This window comes from Camelus bactrianus, chromosome 16 (assembly GCF_048773025.1).
Source record: "Camelus bactrianus isolate YW-2024 breed Bactrian camel chromosome 16, ASM4877302v1, whole genome shotgun sequence".
In the NCBI taxonomy this organism is placed as follows: Eukaryota; Metazoa; Chordata; class Mammalia; order Artiodactyla; family Camelidae; genus Camelus; species Camelus bactrianus.
This window is the reverse complement of record NC_133554.1, coordinates 5,664,743-5,690,404: the sequence shown is the minus strand read 5'-3', so window position 1 is coordinate 5,690,404 and position 25,662 is coordinate 5,664,743. Positions and strand designations below refer to the sequence as shown.

General features: G+C 40.9%; 1 protein-coding gene across 1 annotated transcript; it reads right to left on the bottom strand.

Moving 5' to 3' along the window:
* Positions 1-4,425: 4,425 nt before the first annotated feature.
* LOC105077561 (myosin-4) lies at positions 4,426-24,820 on the bottom strand. Its single transcript, XM_010965985.3, has 38 exons — positions 24,602-24,820; positions 24,358-24,501; positions 24,084-24,240; positions 22,997-23,024; positions 22,127-22,241; positions 21,940-22,032; positions 21,742-21,805; positions 20,959-21,057; positions 20,765-20,868; positions 20,473-20,611; positions 20,152-20,270; positions 19,914-20,063; positions 18,426-18,596; positions 17,419-17,725; positions 16,515-16,585; positions 15,855-15,942; positions 15,651-15,768; positions 15,202-15,325; positions 14,972-15,108; positions 14,588-14,843; positions 13,680-13,922; positions 13,202-13,378; positions 12,977-13,122; positions 12,638-12,728; positions 12,156-12,545; positions 11,535-11,661; positions 10,990-11,108; positions 10,666-10,862; positions 9,294-9,477; positions 9,048-9,213; positions 8,822-8,946; positions 8,245-8,553; positions 7,430-7,633; positions 6,048-6,173; positions 5,782-5,952; positions 5,588-5,692; positions 5,393-5,488; positions 4,426-4,593 (listed from the first exon to the last, which is right to left on the bottom strand). The coding sequence occupies exons 1-38, from the start codon at positions 24,803-24,805 to the stop codon at positions 4,441-4,443; spliced, it is 5,817 nt and encodes a 1,938-aa protein (XP_010964287.2). The 5' UTR covers positions 24,806-24,820; the 3' UTR covers positions 4,426-4,440.
* Between the last annotated feature and the right edge of the window lie 842 nt (positions 24,821-25,662).

Sequence of the window (25,662 nt, the reverse complement as noted above, 5' to 3'; positions counted from 1 at the left end):
CTTCACCTCTGGTAATCATTATGCTGCTCTCTTCTCTGTATCTGTGTGTTTGCTTTTATTTGTTTTGTTTTTATTCCACATATGAGTGAACTCATACAGTGTTTGTCTTTGTTCACCTGACTTATTTCACATAGCATAATACCCTCAAGGTCCATCCATTTTATTGTATATGGCAAAATTTCACCTTTTTATGGCTGAGTAGTATTCCTTTCTTTATATACCACATCTTCTTTATCCATTCATCCATCAGTGGGCGCTTAATTTCTTTTCATGTCTTGGCTGTTGTCAACAAAGCTGTGATGAATGTAGAAGTGCATATATCTTTTTAAAAATATTTATTTTTTATTGAAATACCATCAGTTACAATGTGTCAGTTGCTGGTGTACAGCACAATGTCCTAGTCATGTATATACATACATATATTCGTTTTCATATTCTTTTTCACAAAAGGTTTTTACATGTCTTTTTGAATTGGTGTTTTTATGTTCTCTAGATAAATACCCAGAAGTGAGATAGCTGGATCGTATGGTGGTTCTATTCTTAACTTTTTGAGGAATCTCCATACTGTTTTCCTTAGTGGCTACACCAATTTACATTCCCATCAACAGTGCTTGAGGGTTCCCTTTTCTCCACATCTTCACCAACCTTTGTTATATCCTGCCTTTTTGATAATAGCCATTCTAACAGGCTTGAGGTGATGTCTCATTGTGGTTTTGATTTGCATTTCCCTAATAGTTAGTGATGTTGAACATCTCATGTGCCTGTTGGCCGTCTGTATGTCTTCTCTGGAAAAATGTCTAGTTGACTCCTCTGCCTATTTTTTAATCAGTTTATTTTTCATTCTTGTATGAATTCATTATGTATTTTTGATATTAACCTATTGATGTGTACATGATTTGTAAATATCATCTCCCATTTGGTAGGTTGTCTTTTTGTTTTATGAGTGGTTTCCTTTGCAGTGAAGAGGCTTTACAGCTTGGTGTAGTTCCATTTGTTTATTTTTACTTTTGTTTCCCTTGCTTGAGGAGACATGGATATTAAATCTTTGAATTTTTGGTATAATTCACAAAGTCATCTGGTCCTTGACTTTTGTTTTTTGGGAGGTTGTTAATTACTCTTTAAATCTACTTACTAGTGATTGGTCTATTCAGATTTTCTGTTTTTTTCATGATTCAGTCTTGGAAGGTTGTGTGAGTCTTAAGAGTTTATCCATTTCTTCTAGGTTGTCCAATTTGTTAGCTGTTCATAATATTCTCTTCTAATCCTTTGTATTTCTGTGGTATCCATTGTTATTCCTCTTCTTTCATTTCTGGTTTTATTTATCAGAGAGTGTTCTCTCTTTTTTTCTTACTGAGTCTAGCTAAAATTTGTCAATTTTATTTATCTTTACAAGAGCCAGATCTTAGTTTTATTTATTTTTTCCTGTTGTCTATTGTATATTATTATATATTTACATCTTTTAATGTTACAAATCCAATAACACGTTGTTATAATTATTACTGTACTATCTGTAGTCATTTCCTTAGCCCAATATAGCTTTGCTCCCATACAGCTCCTTTGTGCTGTCTTGACCATTACAGTGCAGGTATATTACCTTCCTCTCTCCCTCCCTTCCTTCCTTCATGGAGTTGAATTTATTACTTATTGTAATATGGGAGGAAACCACCTATGGGTGGATATTTATGGTGTTTTGTGGTATGGTTAAAGGTGGGTCTTTAATTCAGGGATCTGAGTTAGAGTGCAAAGTTCATACATTTTTTTAATTGAGGTATGACACATAATGTATTAGTTTTGGGTGTACAATGGAATGCTTTGATACATGTATTCATATACATGTGTCTTTCTTCAGACACATCTCAAGAGACCTCTTTCTTTAGATACTTTCTTAGTTGGTTAGCCAATAATTCTAGGGAGGGTATTAGTTGAAATTAGTATATTTTCAGTTTAATAAGAGATTAAAGTGAGCATCCTCCAATATTCCAAGTGTTCAATCTCTAATAGGATATTTATATATAAGATTGATAGAAGGGGAGGAAATGTTTTGGAATGGAAGGATCCTGAGATTTCTTCTGTTCTTGATGTCTGTTGGTTATCTGAACACTTATGAATTGAGTTGAGGGGAAAAGATTCATGGTATTTCAAAGTATCAGTTTGTCAGTGGTCCCAGATTTTGCTTTCAGTAACCGTGGTATTTAAGTCCTCAGAACGTAAAGAAACTGGCCTTGGTACAAATTCCTAGGAGATTTTATTAGTGTCATGGAGCCTGGCTGGATACCAAGAGCACTAGGGCATGGTCATCTCTGCCTAGTTCCCTATGTATACATTTTAAATAGGTTTATCTATATGTTAGAGAAAAAGTGCCTTGCCCTTTGTAACATTTCACAGTCTTCTTCTAGTCTCAATTTCTTTCCATCACAGTAAGTCTAAGTGCTACGTATCAGGAAGGAGTCAGACTTACACTACCTCTGTTTTTCCTGGTTTAAAGTTGTTCCTGAAGCCAGCCTCCTGCTTTCTGCCTGCACACATCCTGTTTGGGTTCTTTTATCCAGCATCAGTAGATTAGAAACAGTCCCCAAATCTCAATGATCCCTCATATCAATTCAAGAAAATACCAAGAGTATTATTAGTGTAGATCATCATGTGAGGTTTTGCTATAAGAGATAAGGAAATAAGTCTATAAATCTCTTAATCTGTGAGGAAGATGAAGAAGAATATTAACCAGTATATCTGTGACTCTAAATCCTTACTGCTTTAATCAGGGACCCCAGAGTAATTGACCTCTAGATAATGAAATCTACTCTCAGTTCTCTACGTAAGCAGTTATTTAAATAGTTAGCAGACAGAATAATAAGGCAATTGCCCAGTGCTTTTGAGGTCAGTAGGTTAACTCTACAGAGTTTAATTAAAATTTGATAATAAATGCCTGCTTTAGGCAGGACATTTCATTAGTCTTCTTCATGGCATAGGTGAAATATTCTTTATAATTATTTTCTACCCCTTTTAAATTCTCTTCTCATGAAGCAGGCTTCTTATTACTAATTAGGATTCCCACGCTGGAGAAGGAGATTCCCCGAAGCAGCCTCCTCATTAGAAAGGGATAGCACTGTAAAAGAATAAGTTAGTATTCTGCCAACTTAGTTTTTAAATGTCTGCACAATGAAGCCAAAAAGTATTATAAAAAAAAAACCCACTCTGGCAATGGCTATGATAAAATTTCAGTCACATTCTTTTGATATTAAGAAGATAAGGTATAAATTATTTTTCTTGTTCTTCATTAAAATATGTATGGAACTGAGAAAAATAAGGTTCCTTGGTAAGCAGAATTGTATGTAGATATTAGGTCAATGGGAAGATTAATCTAAAAAGTTCTGTCCTTTTTCTTAGAAAGGTAGGTAGTTCAGAGGAAAAGAATTTCCTTGAGAAGGAAATAAAATCTGTAACCACAGAGTAATTGGGAGGTTTGAATGCTGTGAAACTCTCTAACTCTCTCAGTGCTCTCCCAGGCCTTTCTTTATGCCAATAATGGAACCCTGCTTTCACTCTGCACTCTCGTTCATTTCTATCACTGTCATCTCTGACTTGGATCATTCTTAAGGCCTTCAGAGTCTTCCCAGGCTCCGATCTTTCCTATCCTACTCCATCCTCCACAGTACTGCCCAAACTGTGTCAACTCTCCTCCTCGTGAAATCTGACCAGTTTGATGCATGTCCTAATTCCTTAGTGCTGCATATGACTGACCCTTCACGGTCAGGTCTTAACTTCCGTCTCTGGCCTTACCTGATGCCCTTTGCTCATGGAGCTGTGCTTAAACTACTCTGAAATCTCATGCCTATTTTCTCTTCTTAGAATGACCCTCTCCTCTTCTCTTCTGTATCATAACTATCTCCTCATCTTTTAGGAGCTAAGTCAATCTCCTTTGAGAAGCCTTCCTGGATTCCCCAGGTTAGCACCTCACTGTTATGGCCACACTTACTTTCATACTTCTGTGAGTCTGCATGTTGTACTAAAATCTGTTTGAATTGCTGCCTCTCATGCTGGCTTGACCTCAGAGCAGGGAAGATTGTCATATCCTTGGTGCCCATTTCTCTACAGACATATTCTTGGTACTCAGTAAAATTGGTTGAATGGAATTGAGGATACATTAACTACCTTTGCATCCTCTTGAAGCACTTCATTGCACTTGCCTTCTATTAAAGTTGGTTCACTGACTACATTCATTTTTTGTCATCATCTCTGACTGCACACAGTAGGAGCATAACAAATGCTGAATAAATACATTGGTTCTAATAGCATTGTAGACCTTGTAAGTAAGAGACATGTAATTTTAGATCGCAAAATTCTCTGCAGATTTATTTTCTTGACATTACAGTGACATGTGACAGTGACAAAGAACTTCACATTTTGCGCATTTCTTTGGTCACTTTTCAGCGTTAAAGTGAATCACTCTTCACTGACGATTTTTGTGTGAACCTCCCGGCTCTTCACCCGCAGCTTATTGACCTGGGACTCGGCGATGTCTGCCCGCTCCTCAGCCTCCTCCAGCTCGTGCTGGAGCTTGCGGAACTTAGAGAGGTTGACATTGGATTGTTCCTCCTGAGAAAAGAAATGCATTTGAGAGAACAAGAAAATTTGACATTTTCTGATTCTTATTGCCTTTGTTACCAGAAGCAGCTACAGGATTTGCTTCATGAATGAGAAGGCAGAGGTCCTGTTAGTTGCTGATGTGCTTCTCTGGGGCAGGGCATGCCACATATTCGCCTCTGTGTCAGTGGGCTTCCAACCCCCTGTTCAGTCTCTCTCACTTGACTCTCTTCCTGGCAAACTTAAGATGCTGCAGTGACAACAGGGAGCTCAAAGTAGCAGGAATCTGAATCAGCCTTATTTCTGTGAAACAACCTTTAGAAAGTAGGCACCATGGTAGCACTGGGTGTAGAGAACCTTAAGGAAGGTTTTAGAATTAACAGGATGAGAAAGATAACTGCAGCCAAATGAAAAAGAAATGTTATGAGGTGGCTTTATCATGAAGTTAAATAAGTCTTAGACTTCAGAGCCCTCATTCGCACGGCCTCTATGAGTGCTGGGCATTGCTGGGAGTTGCGTCGTGCTACAGATTGGGAGGGAAGTGGTTGTAACCAAGTGTAGCATTTCTGTACTGCCATGTCTGGAAAACTGCTTGAAGAGGTCTCAGAAGAAATGAATCTCAATCTCTAAGGCTCTAGTAATTAGTGGTAAGATTTTTTCTTTCTAAATAACTATTCATTTTCAAGTCTAACTTTGTATTCCCAATTTTGTGTTCTTTGCCTTGATGAAAGCTGCTTAAATTGTGTGAACTTTAGTCTCCACAAAACCTGGCCCCACTCCTGAACCTTTCTCTCACTGTGGAGGTACTCACAGCCTCTTCAGCTTGTCTCTTATAAGCTTTGACTTTGGTTTGTAATTTGTCCACCAAGTCCTGCAGCCTGAGAACATTCTTGCGGTCCTCCTCAGTCTGAAGTGAAAGAAGTAGCAAGTAGATAGTGTCATTATTCCAAAACAGCTCATTATTTTTATTGTCTTGAAAGAGGTAGGCCTGAAAAATACTGGTCACCTGGTAAGTGAGTTCCTTCACTCTTCTCTCATGTTTCCGAAGACCCTTGACAGCCTCGACATTGCGCTTCTGTTCACTTTCAACCTCATTTTCAAGCTCCCTCACCTGGGAGAGAACAAAGATGTTTAGCCCCTTGGCTGTAACCCAGTGTGAACAGGCTGGGCGTCTGGGAATCAAATGAAGTGGAGACCCACCCTGGCCTCCAGCTTCTGGATCTGCTTCTTCCCGCCCTTCAGGGCCAGCTGCTCAGCCTCGTCCAGGCGGTGCTGCAGGTCCTTCACCGTCTGCTCCAGGTTCTTCTTCATCCGCTCCAGGTGGGCGCTGGTGTCCTGCTCCTTCTTCAGCTCCTCGGCCATCATGGCCGCCTAATGAGCAGTAAAATGAAACAGGTTGAGAGAGCTAAGATAAGATAGCCCGTCAAGATTCTAGCTTGACCACCCCTGCGTGGCCCTCTGCTCACGTCAGTGATGGCCTTCTTGGCCTTCTCTTCTGCGTTGCGAGCTTCCTGGACGATGTCCTCCATCTCTCCCTGGAGTTGGGAGATGTCTGTCTCCAGCTTCTTCTTGGTGTTGATCAGGCTGGTGTTCTGGTTCAAATTAATCAAAAAGAAAAGCTCATTTAATTGTAGCTATCTACATTGTCATTTTTACTAGTGTACACAGGCATAAATTATTGATAAGAAATATTCAGTATAAAAGTGAAATCAAAAGTAGATTTTAAGTTTATGGCTTATTTTCTATCTGCCTATATCTGTGAATAAAAATTCTCTTAAATTCTTCCAGATGAAAATTAATTTTTGATATCAATGTATTTGACTACTATCAGTGGCTGCTTATAATTACAAAGCACAATCACTGCCCCAAGAAAAAATTTGAAGTGCTGCAGGTAGCACCACACAGCTCTTGACAAATGAATCATTAATTTTTAGTTGTTTGTTCACATTTGTTGGCTCTGTATGTTAAATGGATAAATAGCATCATTATTGGTACAAAAATGAACCAAGAATCGCTTATGTTTTTGGAAAGTTGGCAGTATTTAAAATAGTCAATCAAGTCAAAGGTATTAATGAGTAAGGAAAATGTGGCATTTTAACTTCTTTCTAAAATTATTTTGTAGTATGTGATTTTAACTTTTCCATGATTGCTATTTTCATATATTGCAACTCAAAGTATGCAATGATATATACTTATTATAAAAAAAATAGTAGGACATATAAATTAGCAAAAAAGAAACAAAGAATAATTATTGTACCTTCACTACCTAGTGATAACTATTGATTAACACTTTTGTTTATACTTCTGGATGTTTCCTGAATATTTTTAACAAAAAGAAGCATGCTTTGTATATTATTATTAAGTTGCTGTTTTTGCTTACTGTATTGTGAACATCTTTCCATGGCAATAAATTCATGAATACTACAATGGCTGCTGATTAGCCATTGTGAGGATATACCGCCCTTAATGTAACAATCCATTATAAACAACAAATGGTGACTAACAGTAATGGTGGCCTTCATGCATTTGATTTGTTTATCCCCTTTGCAGCTTAGAGTTACAAGACAAGATGGTTACCAGTGTTGTAAATATGACTATTAGGAGGTCTTCTGTGTTTTTTATTACAAAAGTTTTTAGAACTCTAATTTCAAATTAACATGATTATGCCAGTCCATATATACACTTGTGAACCAGCTGGGTCCCAGTGCACATTTACTGATGGACATTTTCCAGAACTCCTGGGAGGGACACTTGCCAAGGTTACTCCTTACTGTATAATAGACTTATCCTCTTCAGTTGTCCTCAGCTTCAGGGAGTGCATTTGCTCAACCATAGTCGTAAACCTTACCTGTGTGTGCAGGAGCTGCACACGCTCACTGGCATCCAGAAGCTCTTGCTCTGCCACTCGCCTGCTCCTCTCTGTTTGTTCCAGTGACGCCCTCAGCTCTTCAGTCTCAGCCTGCATCAGGTTGGCTCTACGCTCAACCATGGCCAGCTGTTCCTTAAGGTCATCCTGACCTCTGATGGCATCATCCAGATGGAGCTGAGTGTCCTACATGGAAAGAGAAAATGACTCTTACTCATGCTCCAATTAAAGCAAATACAAATTTAGGGTCATGTACACACGCTGATCTTAACAACCTAGAGTATGTTTAGGTAGGAAAAAATCTCCAAGTCTTTGTAGCCTTCAGTAGCAATTCTATTCAAAAGAACATAATGTTACATTATCTTACATCCTGAATCATGAAAAAAATACCATGACTAAAGCTACAAAATTTTGGATTAGGAAAGTATCCTTAGAGATGAGATAACCTAATCGTGTTAATCAAATACAGATATACATATTAAATATACATATATTTATCTACATTAAACACATACAGACCACATAAATGAAGTGATTTATGTGGTGGCATTTAGATAAACTCATCACTTCCTGTGCCTCCCAATCCCTCACCACTTTGTCTTCTTTTCAGTTGACAAAGTAATTTCTGTTTGGACTTTCAAGAATTTAACTATTTTTCAGCAGTGTACATAAAATTTCCAACTGATTACTATATTATTTAAGTGATTTATGGCATATAGTCCTTCTAAAATATTAAAATTAGAGCTACACAATTACTCCCAGATTGTGTATTACCACATTTGTTTATCCCGGTTTACCTTCAGTATTCCTTGTGTGTTTCTAAGATTCTTTATTGCCTCAGTAGCCTGGCGGTTGGCGTGATTCAGCTGAATTTCCATTTCATTGAGGTCTCCCTCCATCTTCTTCTTGATTCTCAGGGCATCATTCCTGCTCCTGATCTCAGCATCAAGGGTGCTCTGCATTGACTCCACGACTCTGAGATGGTTCCTCTTTAGCTGGTCAATTTCTTCATCTTTTTCAGCAATTTTCCGGTCAATCTCAGATTTCACCTGATTTAACTCAAGTTGGATGCGAAGGATTTTGCCTTCTTCATGCTCAAGAGATGCCTTTTAAAAAAGCAACATTTAAATTACCTAAAGGGCTTTTTTTTTTTTTTTGCACATTATGATGATTTTCTCAAGAAGGCATTAGAAAAACTCAGACTTCCATATATCTTAGTTTAGCCTGTTAGTTCTACATTCCCAAGGTATAATTCAGTATTTTTTACTAAATAACATGAGTTATCTCCTGAAAGTTTGCAACATAATAAATGTCAGTTGCTATTCATTTTTCAATTTATATTATAATGCATAGGTGAGCCAATGAAACACATACCTCTGCTTCCTCTAGAGCAGCCTGTAGTTCACCTTTCTCTTGATCTATTTGTTTCTTTACTTTCTCCAGTTCATGGATATGCTTTCCTCCCTCTGCTATTTGCTCGGTCATGTCAGAAATCTCCTCTGTAGTTTAATAATAAAATACCAAATTCAGTTAAGAAAAATGAAAAATTGTTAAGATCCCTACCCACCATTTTTGAAATACAGTGATTACAAAGACTCACGCTGCAAGTTCTTATTTTCTCTCTTTAGCGTCTCAAGTTGATCTAGGGACTCCTCGTAGGCATTCTTGACCTTGAACAGCTCATTACTGAGAGAACGGGACTCCTTCTGGGAGGCCTCAAGTTCAGCCTGAGTTTCCTCATACTTCTGTTTCCATTCTGATAGGACCTGGAAGTACACCGGGACTAAGCCTCTGTAATCGAGAATCATGTCAGTGTCCCCATGGGAATCTGCTCACTGGGAGCTACCTTGTCAAAGTTCCTTTGCTTCTTATCGAGGGCCGCGCAGGCCGCGTTAGACCTCTCCACATCCAGCATGAGGTCCTCCACTTCGTTCTGGAGCCGCTGCTTGGTCTTCTCAAGGGAGGCGCACTTGGCATTGACGGCTTCCACATGTTCTTCAGCATCCTGCAGACGCTGGGCCAGCTTCTTCCTGAAAAGTTGGTCAGTGTGAGTGACCAAGAGCAGAGTCAAAGTTACCACAGTGAACTTTCTAAAGCTGCTGATGAGGAAAGTGTATCTTCCCCAAGATTTCTTGCTCCTTTGTCTACAAGTTGTTATGATTTTTTAAAATATCCTCAGCACCCATTTTCTCTCTTCTGGAATTCTATTTTTCCTGGTGAATTCGCCTTTATCTTGGGGGTTGTCAAACAAATTTATGAGACCGTTTTTGTTTGTGTTTGGTGGTGGTGGTGATATGAGGCATGGAGGTTATGAAGAAACATCTTAGCAGAGTGAGCAATGTGCGGACGTGAAGGTGGAAGAAGTGACACCCGTGAACAGGAGGCGTATCACTGAAGAAGCTTAACATTGAATAGGATCCTTAAACATTTTCTAGCACGGTCCTCTTTACCAGTGAGGAAACTGTGGCCCAGAGAGATGTGTTCAGTGTCATACAATTAATAACTTTCTGGGCTTGGTCACCCCTGATAATAAATATTATTCCATTATTACCCTTCTCAGATACCCTCCGAAGTCTTACTGCCCCCTTCACCAGCCCACATGCTTGTGTCCGGGGTGCTCCTTCTGCGAATGCTTGTCAAGCCCGTCATTCTGTCTGATTCCAACAACCACTGCGGTAAATCAGATTTAGGGAAACTTCCTTTGCTGAGAATAAAATGATTATTTTCCTTCCATGTGGAACTCCCATGAGTTTAATTCCACAAACAGTGTGTGTGATTAGCTGTCAGGTAAGTGATGACAGAGTATGATAGCCCCGTTCTGAACTTCTAATACTCCAGGTTAGGAAAAACTGATTATTATTATTTATCATACTCATAACAATGTACCAGATAAGTGTTGATGTCTGTTTCTCTTTATATTAAAGGAAATTAATTTACTTAATTCATGATGAATATGCTGGTAATTATTAATTCATTTTGGTGGAAAAAAACTTAAGATGCTTTTGGAATAGGCCAGAATGGAGAGAGGGCTCTGGTCCTGGCCCATTCTTTAGTGGACATAAATTAGGCTGTCAGAAGGAAAATGTGGTGGAATTCACCACTCTATAATCAAACAGGCTGAAATCCTTCGTCTGTCTCCATGGAATAGTCTCTGTAATTTTTCCTTCATTGTTTTTAAACTTTTACTTCTTTCTGTCCCCCTAACTAAGAGCCCTTACTTGGCCTCCTCCAGCTCCTCCGTGCGCTGGATGGCGTCCGTCTCATATTTGGTCCTCCACTGGGCAACCTCACTGTTGGCCTTGGACATTGACCTCTGCAGCTCGGCCTTGGCTTCCTGCTCCTCCTCGTACTGTTCCCGCAGCAGGTCACAGTCGTGCCGGGCCGACTGTAGGGCGTGGGCCAGAGCACTCTTGGCCTGGACCAACCAAAAAGTGCACAACGTAAGTTTATGTTCTGATCATTGGTATTCTCTATGTGAAGTTCAATAGTGTGTCATGCTGCCAAGTTCAAGTGATTGAAAATACCAGCTGGAGAATCCTCACCTTAATCTCCTCTTCTAGCTGCCTCTTTAATTCCTCAATCTGTTGCGTAAATGCTTGTTTGCCTCTGGATAGCTGAGACACCAGAGTTTCCTTCTCATCTAGCTGTCGTGCAAATTCACCTTAAAACATATAGTGATTTAGTTATGTGGTCTAGATGAAGAGTAGTTTAAAGAGTGAAATAATATCATAACTCTCTTACTTCAATTTCATACGAGAAGGAGAATAACAAGAGGTCTGATGCTGTTGAGAAATTTATTTCTTGTTTTTTCAAAAATGTGGGAGCTGTCTTTGTAGTCAGAGATTTGGGTGGGGGAGGGGGGTGTTGAGTAATGCTGATACAACAAAAATCTCTACACCTCAAGGAGCTTAATTTTTTTTTCCCCCAATTATAGCTTATACTCATTGTACCATCTCACAATAAAAGGATGGAGAAATAACAGATCAATGATAGATGGCTGTATAAGGCCAAAGAAGGGATTTGTGTTTGATAGGTCTACACGGGTGGAGGCTCGCATCTCGTTCCTCACAGCTCCACGTTTACTGACCGGATTCTGTGTGTAAACGTGCCTTCTGGGCTGACAGTTCGTTGATTAATCGCTGGTGCTCCTCTTCTTTGGTTTTCACTTCACTAAGCTGGTCCTCTAGTGTGTGGCACATCTTCTCCAGGTTTCCCTGTGGTGGGAAGTAGAAAACAGGAAAAGATGATCTGCTTCTCTTTCTAAGTCTGAGATTTGGAGATCTATGACAACTGGTGGAAAGGGGCTAGACTTTGTTTAGTTTGCTGTCTGCTTCAGAGCCCTGTAAGGTGCCTTGGCTGTAGAGGCACATAATTTAGGCCAAATGAATAAATACGTTATTGTGAAAATCAGATTTTTCTTTTGGAAAACCAGAACATTGTTTAAATTCTGCATTATACAGAGTATGTGTTTTAGATACTTCTTTTCTGTAATTGCCTTTCACGGTAATAGTGACAAAGTTTAAAGGGATTTCTACAAAGAAGGTATGCAGACTGAAATGATTCAGTTCAACATAGTGATAGTTAAGAATAATTTCAAAGTTTGAATTAGCACTTTAAGTTTGAACACTTAGATTAGGTATAATCATGTAAAACTCAATCATTTTGAGTTGTTGAAAATAAAGATGAAAGGGGACAAGTTAGTACAGACCTTGGCTTTGGAGACGGTCTCCATGTTGCTGGCCAAGTCGTCAATCTCCATCTTCAGCTCACTCTTCTCCTTCTCCAGCTTCTGCTTGACCCTCTGCAGGTTGTCGATCTGCTCCCCCAGCTCGGCCACGCTGTCCGCGTGCTTCTTCCTCAGCGCGGCCGCCGTGGCCTCGTGCTGCAGGGTGGCCTCCTCCAGGTCCCGGCGCATTTTCTGGAACTCGGCCTCCCGCTTCTTGTTCATCTCGATCTGGGCTGAAGTCGCCCCACCGGCTTCTTCCAGCCGCTCGCTGATCTCCTCCAGTTCCCGGGTGAGGTCAGAGCGCTGCTTCTCTGCTTTGGCCCGGGAGGCCCGCTCTGCCTCGATTTCCTCCTCCAGCTCCTCGATGCGGGCCTGGCATGGGGAAAGGCTCAAAGTTAAGAGCTCCTTGGTGGTAGGAATTTTTTTGTCATTTTGGATGAGACTGATGGAAATCACATACTTACCTGCAACTCCTTGATCTTCTTCTGCAGCTGCATCGCAAGGGCCTGTTCATCTTCAATCTTGCTTTGCAGATTGCTCATCTCAAATTCTTTCCTGTTAGAAGAGCAACACGTTAGCTCTCCGTCCGTCCTCCTACCAGTCTTCTTTCCTCTGTGTAATTGATTATCTTTATACTGCTGGTGTTGACGACGTGAGTAGGACATGCTTTACAAGTCAGTAGTGTACCATTTTCATTACAGACAAAAGTCAAAGATGACATTGTTTTTCTTCTGTGTGCCATGAAGTAATATTTTAGAGACCCAGACAAGAAGCAGGTTACAGTTGAATTCTATCATACTCACTTTTTGAGTTTCTCATCAAGTTGCTGTTTGTCATTTTCTATATCCATTGTGGATTCTTGGGCCAATTTTAGGTCACCCTCCAGTTTCCTCTTGGCTCTCTCTAGGTCCATGCGCAGTTTCTTTTCTTGCTCCAAGGACCCTTCAAGCTTAATATAAATGTCAAGTCAAAAGGATTGCTTAGCTTCCTTTTCAAGAAAATAATTTCCTTGATAATCCTAGACTTACGTCATCCACTTGCTGCTCTAGCTTGGTTTTAGCTTTGGTCAGGGTGTTGACTTTGTCCTCTTCTGCCTGTAGGTCATCCAGGGTCTGCTGGTGGGCCTCCTGGAGGGCCTTCTTCTCCTTGGTCAGCTTTGCGATGGTTTCATCCAGTCCTGCCATCTCTTCTGTGAGGTTTTTCACCTTTAGATTTAAACAAATTACAAGAATGTTAATGATGTCCTGTTGTCTTGATGAATATTAGGATAACTTCAACCTGATATGAAAAATGGAAACTGAAAGGTAACCCAGGCCTATGTAGCTGAAAAATATAGGCGCTAATGGGCAAAGTAAATAGATAGGAATGGTGAAGAAAAGAGAGATGCCATAATTATGACAATATTGTCCTTTCATATATAATAATTTTAAGATTAAACTTTCAGTTAAGAGACATCAGTAACAAGTTAGCACTTGTAAATACACTAAAGTGAATCATGATTTTTACCTTGTTCTCTGTGGCATGCTTCTCCTTCTCAACCTTGGCCAGTGTCAGCTCAAGGTCATCTATGTCTTTCTTCAGCTCTGAGCATTCGTCCTCCAGCTTCCTCTTCTTGGCCGTCAGCTCAGCGTTGATCTCTTCCTCATCCTCGGCTCTCTCAGTCACCTCCTTGATCTTGGCCTCCAGGTGGATTTTGGTTTTAATTAGCTGATCACATCTTTCCTCTGCATCAGCCAAGCTATCTGCTTCCTAAAGCGAGAAATTAAACGTATTCATTTCTTTAAGCTATATCTGCAAATGCACAACAACTTATTAAAAGGGAGAAACTTCAGTGACTCAACCAGTTTGGTCAGCACATATGCCAGCTAACTTACCAAGTTTTAAAAATTATGTGGACAAAATGTTAGTAATTGCAATTTGCTGATTAAGTATAATAATAGATTTCCTCCAAATATTCATGTGTGGAAGATCAAGTCAGTAAAATTAGCCTTTTGGCAAAATCTGTACCTTTACTACTTGGGAAAAGTCACTTTTAATTCTCACAGTTGAGGGGAGATGAATTTAGCCTTTTTTCTGCAGTGGTACAAACAACGTAACTACTATTTTATACACAAAAAATATGTACTGAGAAGAAAACAATATAAAATCTCAGAGAAGGGTCTAAGGGAAGAAAATGTTTATGGATATTTTTATGACTTTGCTCACTGATGACTGAACTACGTATGAATGTGCGTCGAACATAAGCAGAGTATGATTTGTGATCCTGCTTCTGTTCTTCTTCAGTCTGAGTTAAACAATTACAACACATGTTTCAGTGGAAACCATTTATTTATAAACCTTAAGTTAAAAAAATTCTCATATCCAGTTCGTGGCTGGATGATATGTGGTTGAACTGTGCAATGTATAATACTCACAGATTGAACTTGGAGTTGTAAGTCATTTTTCTCTTGCATCAGAGTAACCATTTTCTCTTCAAGTTCTTTCCTCTTTGCCTCTGACTTTGCGAGATCTTCTTTGGTCTTCTCAAATTCTTCCTTCATGTTGGCCATCTCCTTCTCTGCCTCTGCACTCTTGAGGAGGGGCTTGATCTTGAAATACAGCTTCATCCAGGGCCAGTGCTTCACATTCATGAAGGCACGGATATTGTACTGGATACAGAAGATGGACTCTCTGTAGGAAAGAAAAAAGATGCAAATGAAGAAACGTGTGGAAAGTGACCATCCCTCAACAAAAGTAATAACTGCATTGGATTCAGCTGTGAAAATGTGAAGAAGCAGGCCTTGTCCTTGGTTCCTCACCTCCTCTCCATCATCTTCCTGAACTCCACCCTCATCAGGAACCCTCTGCACATGGCTTGAGTGCGTGTGATGAGCTGAGCCAGCTTTTCATCTCGCATCTCCTCTAGAGCTCCCAACAGGCCAGCTTTAAAGAAAACCTTGCCAAAGAACAAGTTAAATGTGTGATTTCCACTCATAAGAAAGCCCTAAGGTGATGAATTGCGATACATAGAAATTAGGGTTGATAGTACCTTGGTGTGACCAAATTTGTACTGGGTGTGGTCAATGTCGATAGACCCCAGAAGCTTCTCGGAAGCCTTCTTGCTGTCAATGAACTGACCGTCTGGGATGGCACTTGCATTTAGAACCTTGTATCTGTCAGAATGAAAAAAATACTAAAATGTGGTTTTTCTTCACTGAAGATAAAGGTGAAACTCTTTGTAGCTATCATTTAAAAAATAATGGATTGAGTTTTGGAGAAAAATAATTCCATTAAAACAATCAAACAATGCCTTTTGTAAAACTTGAGAAGATATGATGTAAAACTTAGGATAATATAAACCTAGCCTTCTTTCTTTTATGATAACCTTTCAAGTGATCGAAGTTCACTTTTCAAGGAAAAGTTTAAAAAGTATTTGAACTATGTGGCAGTTTTCATACAGACAAACACATTGAAAAGGAAAAATAATGAGATACAAACCTCTGTTTGAAGTCTGCATAGAGGATCCTGCTGGGGAAGCCCTTCCTGCAGATGCGGATGCCCTCCAGCACTCCATTACAGCGCAGCTGGTGCAGGACCAGTTCATGCTCCATGGCCCCTAAAAAAAGAGGTACGTTTTCCATATAATAATAGTCTAATGAGAAGTCACACTGGAGTCTTATTTGGATATCAGGAATGTCTTACCAGGAGTTTTAGTTTCATTGGGGATGATGCAGCGTACAAAGTGGGGGTGAGTGCTCCTCAAGTTGGTCATCAGCTTATTTAAATTCTCCTATAAAACCGTGTGAAAAGTTTTAAAATAATTTCTAGTTATATCTACACGAGAGTCCCTGTCGATCTGTAATTAATGTGCCCCCATTTCACATTTTAATGAGCCATCTCAGTGAGGAACAAAGCATGTTGGCCAAGAGAAATCATGCACATGGAGAGTGGATAGGAAATTATGGATTACTCAAAACCAACCAACTTTAGTTTATTTTTCTCAAGCACTGCCAATCAGAGAAAATTTATACTGAGACTTGGGACCTATGAAGGAGATGTAACTGACTACAGTGGTTGCTTTTTCAGAGAGAGTTTGACTTCATGTGAAATTTGCTTAATGCTGGATCTTTTAGATTTGGGGCTTAAAGAGCAATTGGTTCATTTATCAGAGAGGTTGATGTGAAAAGACACACTGTGAGTCTTCTTTCTGTTTAATTTTTCCTAAGGAATTTTTCAGATTTTTTTTTTAGTACATCACTACTTTCTTCAGTTTCACCAAAGATTTCTTAAAAAAAATTTTAAGTTACAATCATTTCATATTTTTACAAAAATAATCCTCTGGAATTCAAGAATATACTGTACCCTGAAAAGAGCTGACACAGTCTGGAAAGAAGAACCCTTCTTCTTGCCACCTTTCTTTCCACCGCCACCCTCTGAAAAATAAAATAGAAAAATTTAAATTATTTTTAACAGGCTTTTAAGTACTATCCATAGACATCACAACTGCCAGAATTCCCTTTGGAATTTAAATTTGCACTCATCCACTTGTGTCATTTCCTAATTTTTGCATATCTTCTCTTCAACTATAGATTAAGAAAATATAAGCATTGGCTCACACAGTAGGCATTCAGGACAACAACAACAAAACAGCTCTGGGTGAAAAAGTGAAGATGTGGGAAAGGGATGGGACACGTCTACTCCAAGGTGAACAGTCTGTCCCCTGAAGGAAGTGCCAGGAGACAGAGTCGTCATGCCTCCGTAGTGCAACATTTCCTGAAGAACAGGCAAGACTGTGCTTGGTCCCAGGTAGGTGAGCCTCTGATTACCTGCAGGGAAGTCCCATTGCCTAATTGCCTGTACTTTTATTCTGTTACTTACACACCTGTTCTGAGGGGTCTTAAGAGGACAGAACTTCCAGTTTCTCAAGCACTAGTGCCCTGACAAAGGATTTCCTCATTTCCAACTTAGCTGGATCCTTGAGAGACCTAATACTGTTAAAACAGGAGAAAAGAGCTGTGTGACCCCAAGTGAGTGCTCACCTCTCTGAACCTCTGTTTCCTCATTGGTGAAATTAAGTCATGGACAGAAAGATCCACAGTGTCAATTTTAGCTTTAAAACTCTGTGATCTTAAGATTGTGCCACACTTACTACATATACACCTTTTCATTAGCTCCATATTAGCCAGTATTTTCATGTTAGGTTGTGCTATAACTATACCTGTCTCTGAAGAAACTCTAGGAACATGCTAATGATATTAAAAATGACCTTCAGAGCCTGAAGCTGCAGCGAAGAGGAGAGCCAGAGTCTTCAATGCGGACTTCTGGTACAGCCCGACCACAGTCTCATTCAGGGGGTCCTTGTTCTTGTCCAGCCAGCCGACAATGTTGTAGTCCACGGTGCCCGCGTAGTGGATCAGGGAGAAGTGGGCCTCGGGCTTGCCTTTGGCAGGCTTTGGCTTCTGGAAGTTGTTGGACTTCCCAAGATGCTGTTCATAGAGCTTGTTCTTGAAGGAGATGTCTGTGGCCTTGGGGAACATGCACTCCTCTTCCAGGATGGAGAAGATGCCCATAGGCTGAGAGAATGAAAAAGAAGATGATATTTGAATTTTGTCTGCCAATAGAAATAATATGTAACATTATGATCCTGTTTGAGTAAATTCGTCCTTTAATTCCTAGCAGTTAATGAAAACTTAGTCTTTTGTTAATTTAACAAATATTAATGTTGTTCCTATCAAGGTAATCGAAGAGTGTGCTCCTGCATACTTTGCATATTTGCCCCAAAGGCCTTAGAGCAGTATTTCCACAAGTATGAGTTACTAACTGGTTTTGTCAGAAGCACTTGGAAAAAAATATCTCTGTAGGTGAGATTAGTGAAATATATACAATTTTAAGTACTTGTGGTGAGGCTTGGGCTTAATTCAGAGGCTCTGCTTTAAGGTGCTAGAAACTCAAATTGCAAATGCCAGGAGTAATGAATCCAAGGCTGACAAAGAAATAAGGAGTAAAATGTACTCTCCTCTGAGCTCTTTCATAAGGAAAGATGGTTTAAGTGTAAAGTTGAATTGCAAACTGTAGGGAAATGCAGAGTTCTGGACTCGATAGAAGAGATCCAGTCTCGTTTCACTGAATAGCTGCCTCAGGGTTGGCAAAAGGACTTTCCATGATTTTGTTTATATGTAGAAGTCTTGTACCATAGAATATACCAAGTTTTATGATTAAAAAAAAAAATAGTGGTCAGCAGTATGATCTGCAATCTGAAAAAGGGAAGCGAACCTTCTCGATGAGCTCGATGCAGGCAGCCAGGTCCATCCCAAAGTCGATGAACTCCCACTCGATGCCCTCCTTCTTGTACTCCTCCTGCTCCAGCACGAACATGTGGTGGTTGAAAAACTGTTGCAGTTTCTCGTTGGTGAAGTTGATGCACAGCTGCTCCAGGCTGTTGAACTAAATAAGCAGAAAACACAAATTGCCGTTCATCTTGTGATACAGCCTCTCTCTGAACGTGGCTTTTCTTGCTTGGCTAGTCTACCTGCCCACCTGCGGAGAAACACGATTGGGAATGCTCTTGACTGAAAGCGGTATCACCGTACACAGAAGTCAAAGAGGTTGTACAGGACGGATGAACCTTGCAAACATTAGGCTAAGTGAAAGAAGGCAGCTTCAAAGGCCATGCATTATATGATTCCGTTTATATGAAATGTCCAGAATAGGCAAATGCAAAGACACAAAAGAAATTAGTGGTTTCTAGGGGCTGGGGGAGAGGGAAGTGGAGAATGACTGCTTAATGGGGAGGGATTTCTCATTGAAGGGATGACAATGTTCTAAAATCAGTTGTCGTGACGGTTGCACAGGTCTGTAAGTATATCAAAAACCTCTGAATTCAGAAATTTAAATAAGTGAACTGTACGGTATGTGAATGATTATCTCAGCAAAACTGTTATTTTAAAACTCTCAGAGTCTACAAGCTTGCACTGTTGTTAGTTCTCTTATTTGAAAACGTGTGGATTGCTCTTCCTGTTCCGTCTTGGTACCAGATTCTCTCTCTTTCCCGTGTCGGCTTGAAAATTTCTGGAAATGCTCTTGTCCGTAAAACTCAGACAATCTCATTCAGTGTCCATCAGTCTACTTATAGAGAAAGGGGAAGACGTGGGACCTCTGGATCAGACACATCCGAGACACTACTGTCAGGAAGGGGACTTTGGTAACCTTCTTCCTAAACTATATGGCTTTAGTCTGTCCTGGGCAGTGGAATTTGAGTGTCTTTATGATGCTGTTTCCATCCTCCGTACCTGCACACGGCAGGGCAGGTAGGAATCTCAGAACTGTTCTTTGCATTTGTCATCGTTTCCCCACTGCCAGTTTGCTGCCGTTGTTGCCTCTTCACCTTCTTCATCATTTACTAGATGCTGACTGTGCTTGGGGACTGTGCTCATGTCTTGAAATTAAGAAACCCAGCGGTAGAAAGATCTCAGGAGTGAGTGTTACCTGGAGTGTTAGGTGTCTTACATGGTAGTTGAACTTGCCCAGCTTTGGGTCGGACACCATTTCCATTAACCAAGTTCACACAGGTCAGAACTGACAGGTAGAATCTGAGCCCAGATCTGTCTCGCCCTAAAATTCACGTCCTTTCGTGGACTTTTGATCTTCTTTCATGTGTCAGTTTACTTTGTAGTGTAGCTGTCTTTCATAGACCTTTTGTAACACAGACCGTGGAAGTAAGATTTGTTAAGTTTTTCTCCTGCGAAATCTGTGCTAACTCACATCAAAGATCTCAAAGCCAGCGATGTCCAAGACCCCGATGAAGTACTGCCGGGGCTGCTTGGTGTCCAGCTGCTGGTTGATGCGGGTGACCATCCACAGGAACATCTTATCATAAACAGCTTTGGCCAGAGCACCCACGGCGTTGTACACCTTCATAGAGAGAGTAATGATCACTGCGTTATTGAAGACATGTCATGAGGACGTCGGGGGTGTGTGATTCATAGTGTCATGCACTTGCCTGCTGCACAGTCTGGCCTTTGGTGACGTACTCGTTGCCAACCTTGACCCTGGGAAAGCAGAGGGCTTTAAGCAGGTCAGCAGAGTTCAGACCCTGGAGATAGGCAGCCTTGTCAGCAACTGCAGAGACACAATTCGAGTATCCAGCATGACATACTGTGGCCTCACAGTTGATAGGGACAGAGTAAGGAGTGAATCATACTGTGTGGGGGTAGATTTGTGTATATGCATCCGAAGCTCAGCTGTAGAGGAGACATGAGTTTCGAATGGGCTTATTTGCCTGTATTCTCTAATTTAGCCCAGATAGAGGTTCACCAGGTACCTTCAGTGCCATCTGGCTCAGCCTGCTCCTCTCGCTGCTTTTGCTTGAATTTCAAGTTCCCGTAGTGCATTACTGCCCCTGTGAGCTTGTAGATGGCGACCCTTTCATCCGCAGTGAAGCCCAGGATGTCGATGGCGCTCTGCCAGGAGAGATGAGAGGACAGAAGTTGGGCAGAAGGCACCAACTTATTTAGGAGCATTTGTATTATGTCCTTAATCACACCTACAGCAGGTTGTCATCGTCATGCCCAAATGTAAGGAATTGTTTTTTAAAAACTGCACGTGTAACTTACGTCTGTGGCCATCAGCTCTTCTTGGTCATCAATGCTGGGGACTGAGATCTCCCCTTGACTGACGTAGGCGTAGTCGTACGGGTTGGTGGTGATCAGGAGCATTTCTGTGTACGTGGAAAATTCGGTGTATATGTTTCACCTTAGAAGATGCTAATAGAACAATTAGCTTCTAACTTACAAATTTAAGCTCTTACCAATTAGATCTGGCTTCTTGTTAGACATGATCTGGTAAAAAATATGGTAGCTTCTTTCTGCCTTTAGCTGGAAAGTGACTCTAGACTTTTCCAGGAGATCTGCGGTGGAAAGCAGGCGTTGGCGTAGGTGAAAAAAGTATAAAGTTCCTGGAGTGATTTTGGAACCGTGGGTCTCTAGCTAAATCTCCTTGGCATGCTTGAGATTCCAGCTGAACGTCCCCACGAGGTAGATAGTCCACGTTACGACTCTGCAAACGCCGCGCGGTTGCTCTTACTACCTCTAGAAGGGAACTAAAGTTGCCTGGCCCAGGACGTATTCATTCTCACACAGAAGGTCCTTGACATTTGGAATATACCTGATCCTTGATAACTCGGTCCTCTCCTGGGTCTCTTCTCACTTTATACCAGAGGGGTTACTAAGAGCATGTTTATGAAGGCTCGTACTAGGAAGAAATCACATACACTGAACCCATAGGAAACAGATATACTTCTAGTCTTAGCTTTTCCCGAGAAAAATTTGAAATTTGTTCTGAGGCTGGACTACTTCAGACAAGCCCCACGAGCCCTGGCGGTTTCTCCAGAACCGTTAGCTCATGACTGGGGCGGGGGGGTGGGGGGGGATAAAGCCCGCTGCGGGCTGTGGTTGAGACTGGCATTAACCACGGGTGTGCTTGGCAGCAGACTGATGTCTCACAGGCTCCAGGCTCAGCAGGAGCTGTAGAATGTTCCTCCAAACCATCATTTGCCGTTCTTGGATTCTACTTAGGGGGTCCTGTTACTCACATGTTTCAATATCAGCAGAAGCCAGTTTCCCTGTGGTACCGAAGTGGATCCTGATGAATTTACCCTTGCAAGTGAAAAGGGTGATGTTATATACAAAACTGGAGGCACAGAAGTAAGAAGAGACTGAAATGATAACTGAGACATGCCTCGTTTGGCACTGAAGGGCTGAGAAAGCCTTTCTGTGACCTAGAGACTTACAAAGCGAGAGGAGTTGTCATTCCTCACGGTCTTGGCGTTGCCAAAGGCCTCCAGTAGGGGGTTGGCACTGATGATTTGATCTTCCAGGGTCCCCTGCAAAGGCAAGAAGGCAAGAGCGGTCCTCACTTGTGGGGCTCAGGAGTTTCTCACCTGCCAGCCCAGATTCTGACACGGCGGCCAGACCCACCTGCATTTTGCCACTAGTAGGTTCCTCCTTCCTCTTCTCCCCAGTCACCGCAATTGTTGCAAAGTACTGGATGACGCGCTTCGTGTTCACAGTCTTCCCAGCCCCGGACTCCCCGCTGTCAGACAGTGATCCAATATGTGTGAGAGATTAAGCTCTTGTGACAAATGAAACGACTTTCATCTGCATTCACTGCCTTATTTGCCTGCTTTATATTTCTTGTCAGAGTCTCCTAGGTCTTTCTCTTCATCTAACATGTAGCTCATGGTGTTTCTGGTGCTTTGCACTCAACAGAAGCTGAGACATTCATTCAGTAATCATGTAACGCTTATTTCTTGAGCGCTTAAAATATGCGAGACTCTCTTCTAGGGGCTTAGCCCGGGACTTGAGTGTCCAAGAAGTACCCACTCAATCACTATGTAATAAATGAAGCAATTAGTGCAAAACTCTCTGAAATAATGATGTGTCTGTCAGCTTCCTTAGGCTAAAGACATTCCCAAGTGAGGTCTTTGAAGGAATAAGCATTCCCCAGTAGACCTTGCAAATGAAACACTGGCAACGTTGTCAAACTCCCAACCGTCGGAAGCTGTGTGTGCTCGCTTCCCGGTAACGGGTTCTGGCCGTGTGAGGATGTGGTGGTTTACATCTCCAACTTGCCGGAACATTCTGGAACTTTCAGTACTGGACTAGCAAATGATTTAAATTGGGACATTGTTCTTTTGCATTCAGATGTAACCTAAACTTTATAATATCTAATTGCAGGCTGATCATGCTGTTGGTTTAGTATGGGGGCATGAAGCAATTTCTTGTTTTGGTTTGTCATTTTCCCAGTGTGAGTAAAATAGGAATAAGTCTCATAATATTAATACATACGTGATTAAGATAGACTGATTCTCCCGATCTGGAAGAAAAATAGTGGACAGTCAACATTTATATCATTACACAAAGAACCTTTCTTTAGGTAGACACTGAGAGCATCGTGTGTGTCTAGTTCAATGGAGTTTTTCAATATATTATTATAAAGCTATATGTGATATTATTTTTAAGTCTCAAGTTGGGAAAGAGAGACATTAAAATATTGTCATATTTTAAACTTAGGCACCACTGGAAGTGTGTCCTTTTGATAAAAAAAAAAAAAAAAAAAAGCAACTTTACAGAGCCACATTCCCTACTTGTCATCTGTAGATTTCAGGCTGTCTGCTGACGGATGCATATAACTGAAAAATACATAATATGCTAAGACTTAGACTCTATTTTATAGTTTAAAGTAGTGTTAATCAGACCAAAGTTCAATTCATATCGCAGATACACACATGCGCACGCATATACACATGTACTCACTTGTATCTCAGGGCCATTGACTGCAACCCTAACTCTGATCAGCCTTCCCCAAAAATGCCATTGGGTCAAATAAAGATCAGGTGAGAGATAGTGCCTGTATCAGAATTAAGTTCTTTAATAGGGGAACAGTAACAATTTCCGTTTGTATGCATGTAGCCCCAAAATATCACTTTCATCAGAGAGAGGATATTGTCTCTGAGATGGTTTCTGACGACTTTAAAGATGTAACAGTACTCTTAAAAGTATCCAGGTTGCAATCAACAGGACACTTAGGTACTAAAATGTTGAACATGTATTTTTCATTTCTATTCAGACAATACACTTCAGCTTGTTTTTGTTAATTAAATGTTTAAAATCATGAATTTCCAAGCAAAGAGACTATCAGCGAGTCACACTTAGTAGGATGGAGCAGTACGTGGTCTGGTGGAGTCATGGGGGTGGAATCAGAAGAACTGAATGTTAGTTCCCGCTTGACAGTGTGGACCTCACTGTTGTTTTGTCCCCTCTTCTGTGCTACTGGGAGGTTGGATTCAATTATTTCCAAAGCCCTTTTTTGCTTTACCATTTTGTGATTATAGGTGGTAAAATAATTCATATGGAAAATATTTGAACCACTCACCAGTCAGCATGAACTGATAGGCGTTGTCAGAGATGGAGAAGATGTGGGGCGGGGCCTCCTGGCGCTTTTTGCCTCGGTAGGCAGCCACCACCTCTGCGTTGTACACTGGCAGCCACTTGTAGGGGTTGACAGTGACGCAGAACAGGCCTGAGTAGGTCTGCACCAAAAGAAATAGAAAAGAAATTAATTATTTCATGGGGACCTTAGGAATGTGCTGTTTTTCAAAATATGAGCGACGTGCATGAGCAGAAGAAGTCCATGAGAATGAACTCACGTAGATCATCCAGGCTGCGTAACGCTCTTTGAGGTTGTACAGCACCGCGGGCTCGTGCAGGTGGGTCATCATGGCCATGTCCTCGATCTTGTCATATTTCGGAGGGTTCATGGGGAAGACTTGGTCTTCTTTCACAGTTACTGTCTGTCAAGTCAAGAAAGAGAAGCCAGGTCAAAAAACTATGTGTCAGCTCCCTTACCTGAAGATGAGGCCCTGTCTCATCGCCTGCAGATGGTTTACTTACCGCTCCAGCTTCAGTCTTGGCTGTCACCTTCCCCCCTTCCCTGCTCTGCACGGTCGCTTTCACAAAGGACTCCTTGGGGTCCACCACAAAGACTGATGTCTTGGCATCAAAAGGCTTATTCTGGGCCTCGATGCGCTCCTTTTCAGACTTTCGGAGGTAAGGAGCAGCCTCCCCAAAGACAGCCATTTCCTGATCTGAACTCATGGCTGCAGATTACTGATGGCAGCAGGGCACCGATGTACCTGAGGGAGAAAGAGCGCTGGATGGTGAGCCAGGGCGTGGGTTGTCCTTTTGCTCTTCAGTCAGTGCTTTAGTGGCCACGCCGTTCCTCACCCTGCCTTTAGGGATCACGCGTGTGTACTCTGCCAGGTGCTGATAGAGCACATCGTTGATTTGAAGGTCTTACGTTGTTAACTTAATATGTGCGATATCTAAGCCTCCAATCCATCCCTGATACTTTCAGCCTTAGTTGAGAATTGTGGAGAAACTAATGTTTCAATCAGCAACATCCCAAATGTGTTCATAATCTTTTCTTCTTCTCTTTTTTCCCTTTCGTTTTTCCAACCCCCTGCCTTTTTTTTTTTTTTTTGACATTATGATGTTAAAAGAAATGAACATAATTGTTTCCAATGGTGTTTTAATCTAAATGAACCTGTTTTAAAAACTCAGATATTTAGGGAAATTTTCCTCCTCCTCAAATTACTTAAATAGGAGTTGTTAATTGGGTGTAAAAATTATTAAAATGGGATGTATGAAAAGTTAAATCTGTTTTTTGTAGGACCAAAAGTCCAGGTTGAAAACACCTGATGAGCACAAAGAAACTCCTAGTTAAGTAACAAGTACCCAGTAAGTAAAGGGAGAAGTCAGTACAGTGAAAGCCAAAAATGCAACAGACGGTTTTGTCCTCAACAAAAGTAAGTCTTTTTTATCAGTTCTCAAAATTTCTGAAAGTCAGTAGATTATCTAAACGAAAGATAACTTCTAACATCTTAACATTTAATTAAGAATCTGAATTCTTAATTAAATTTCATAGTGATTATATATTTTTGGTGTATAATTTT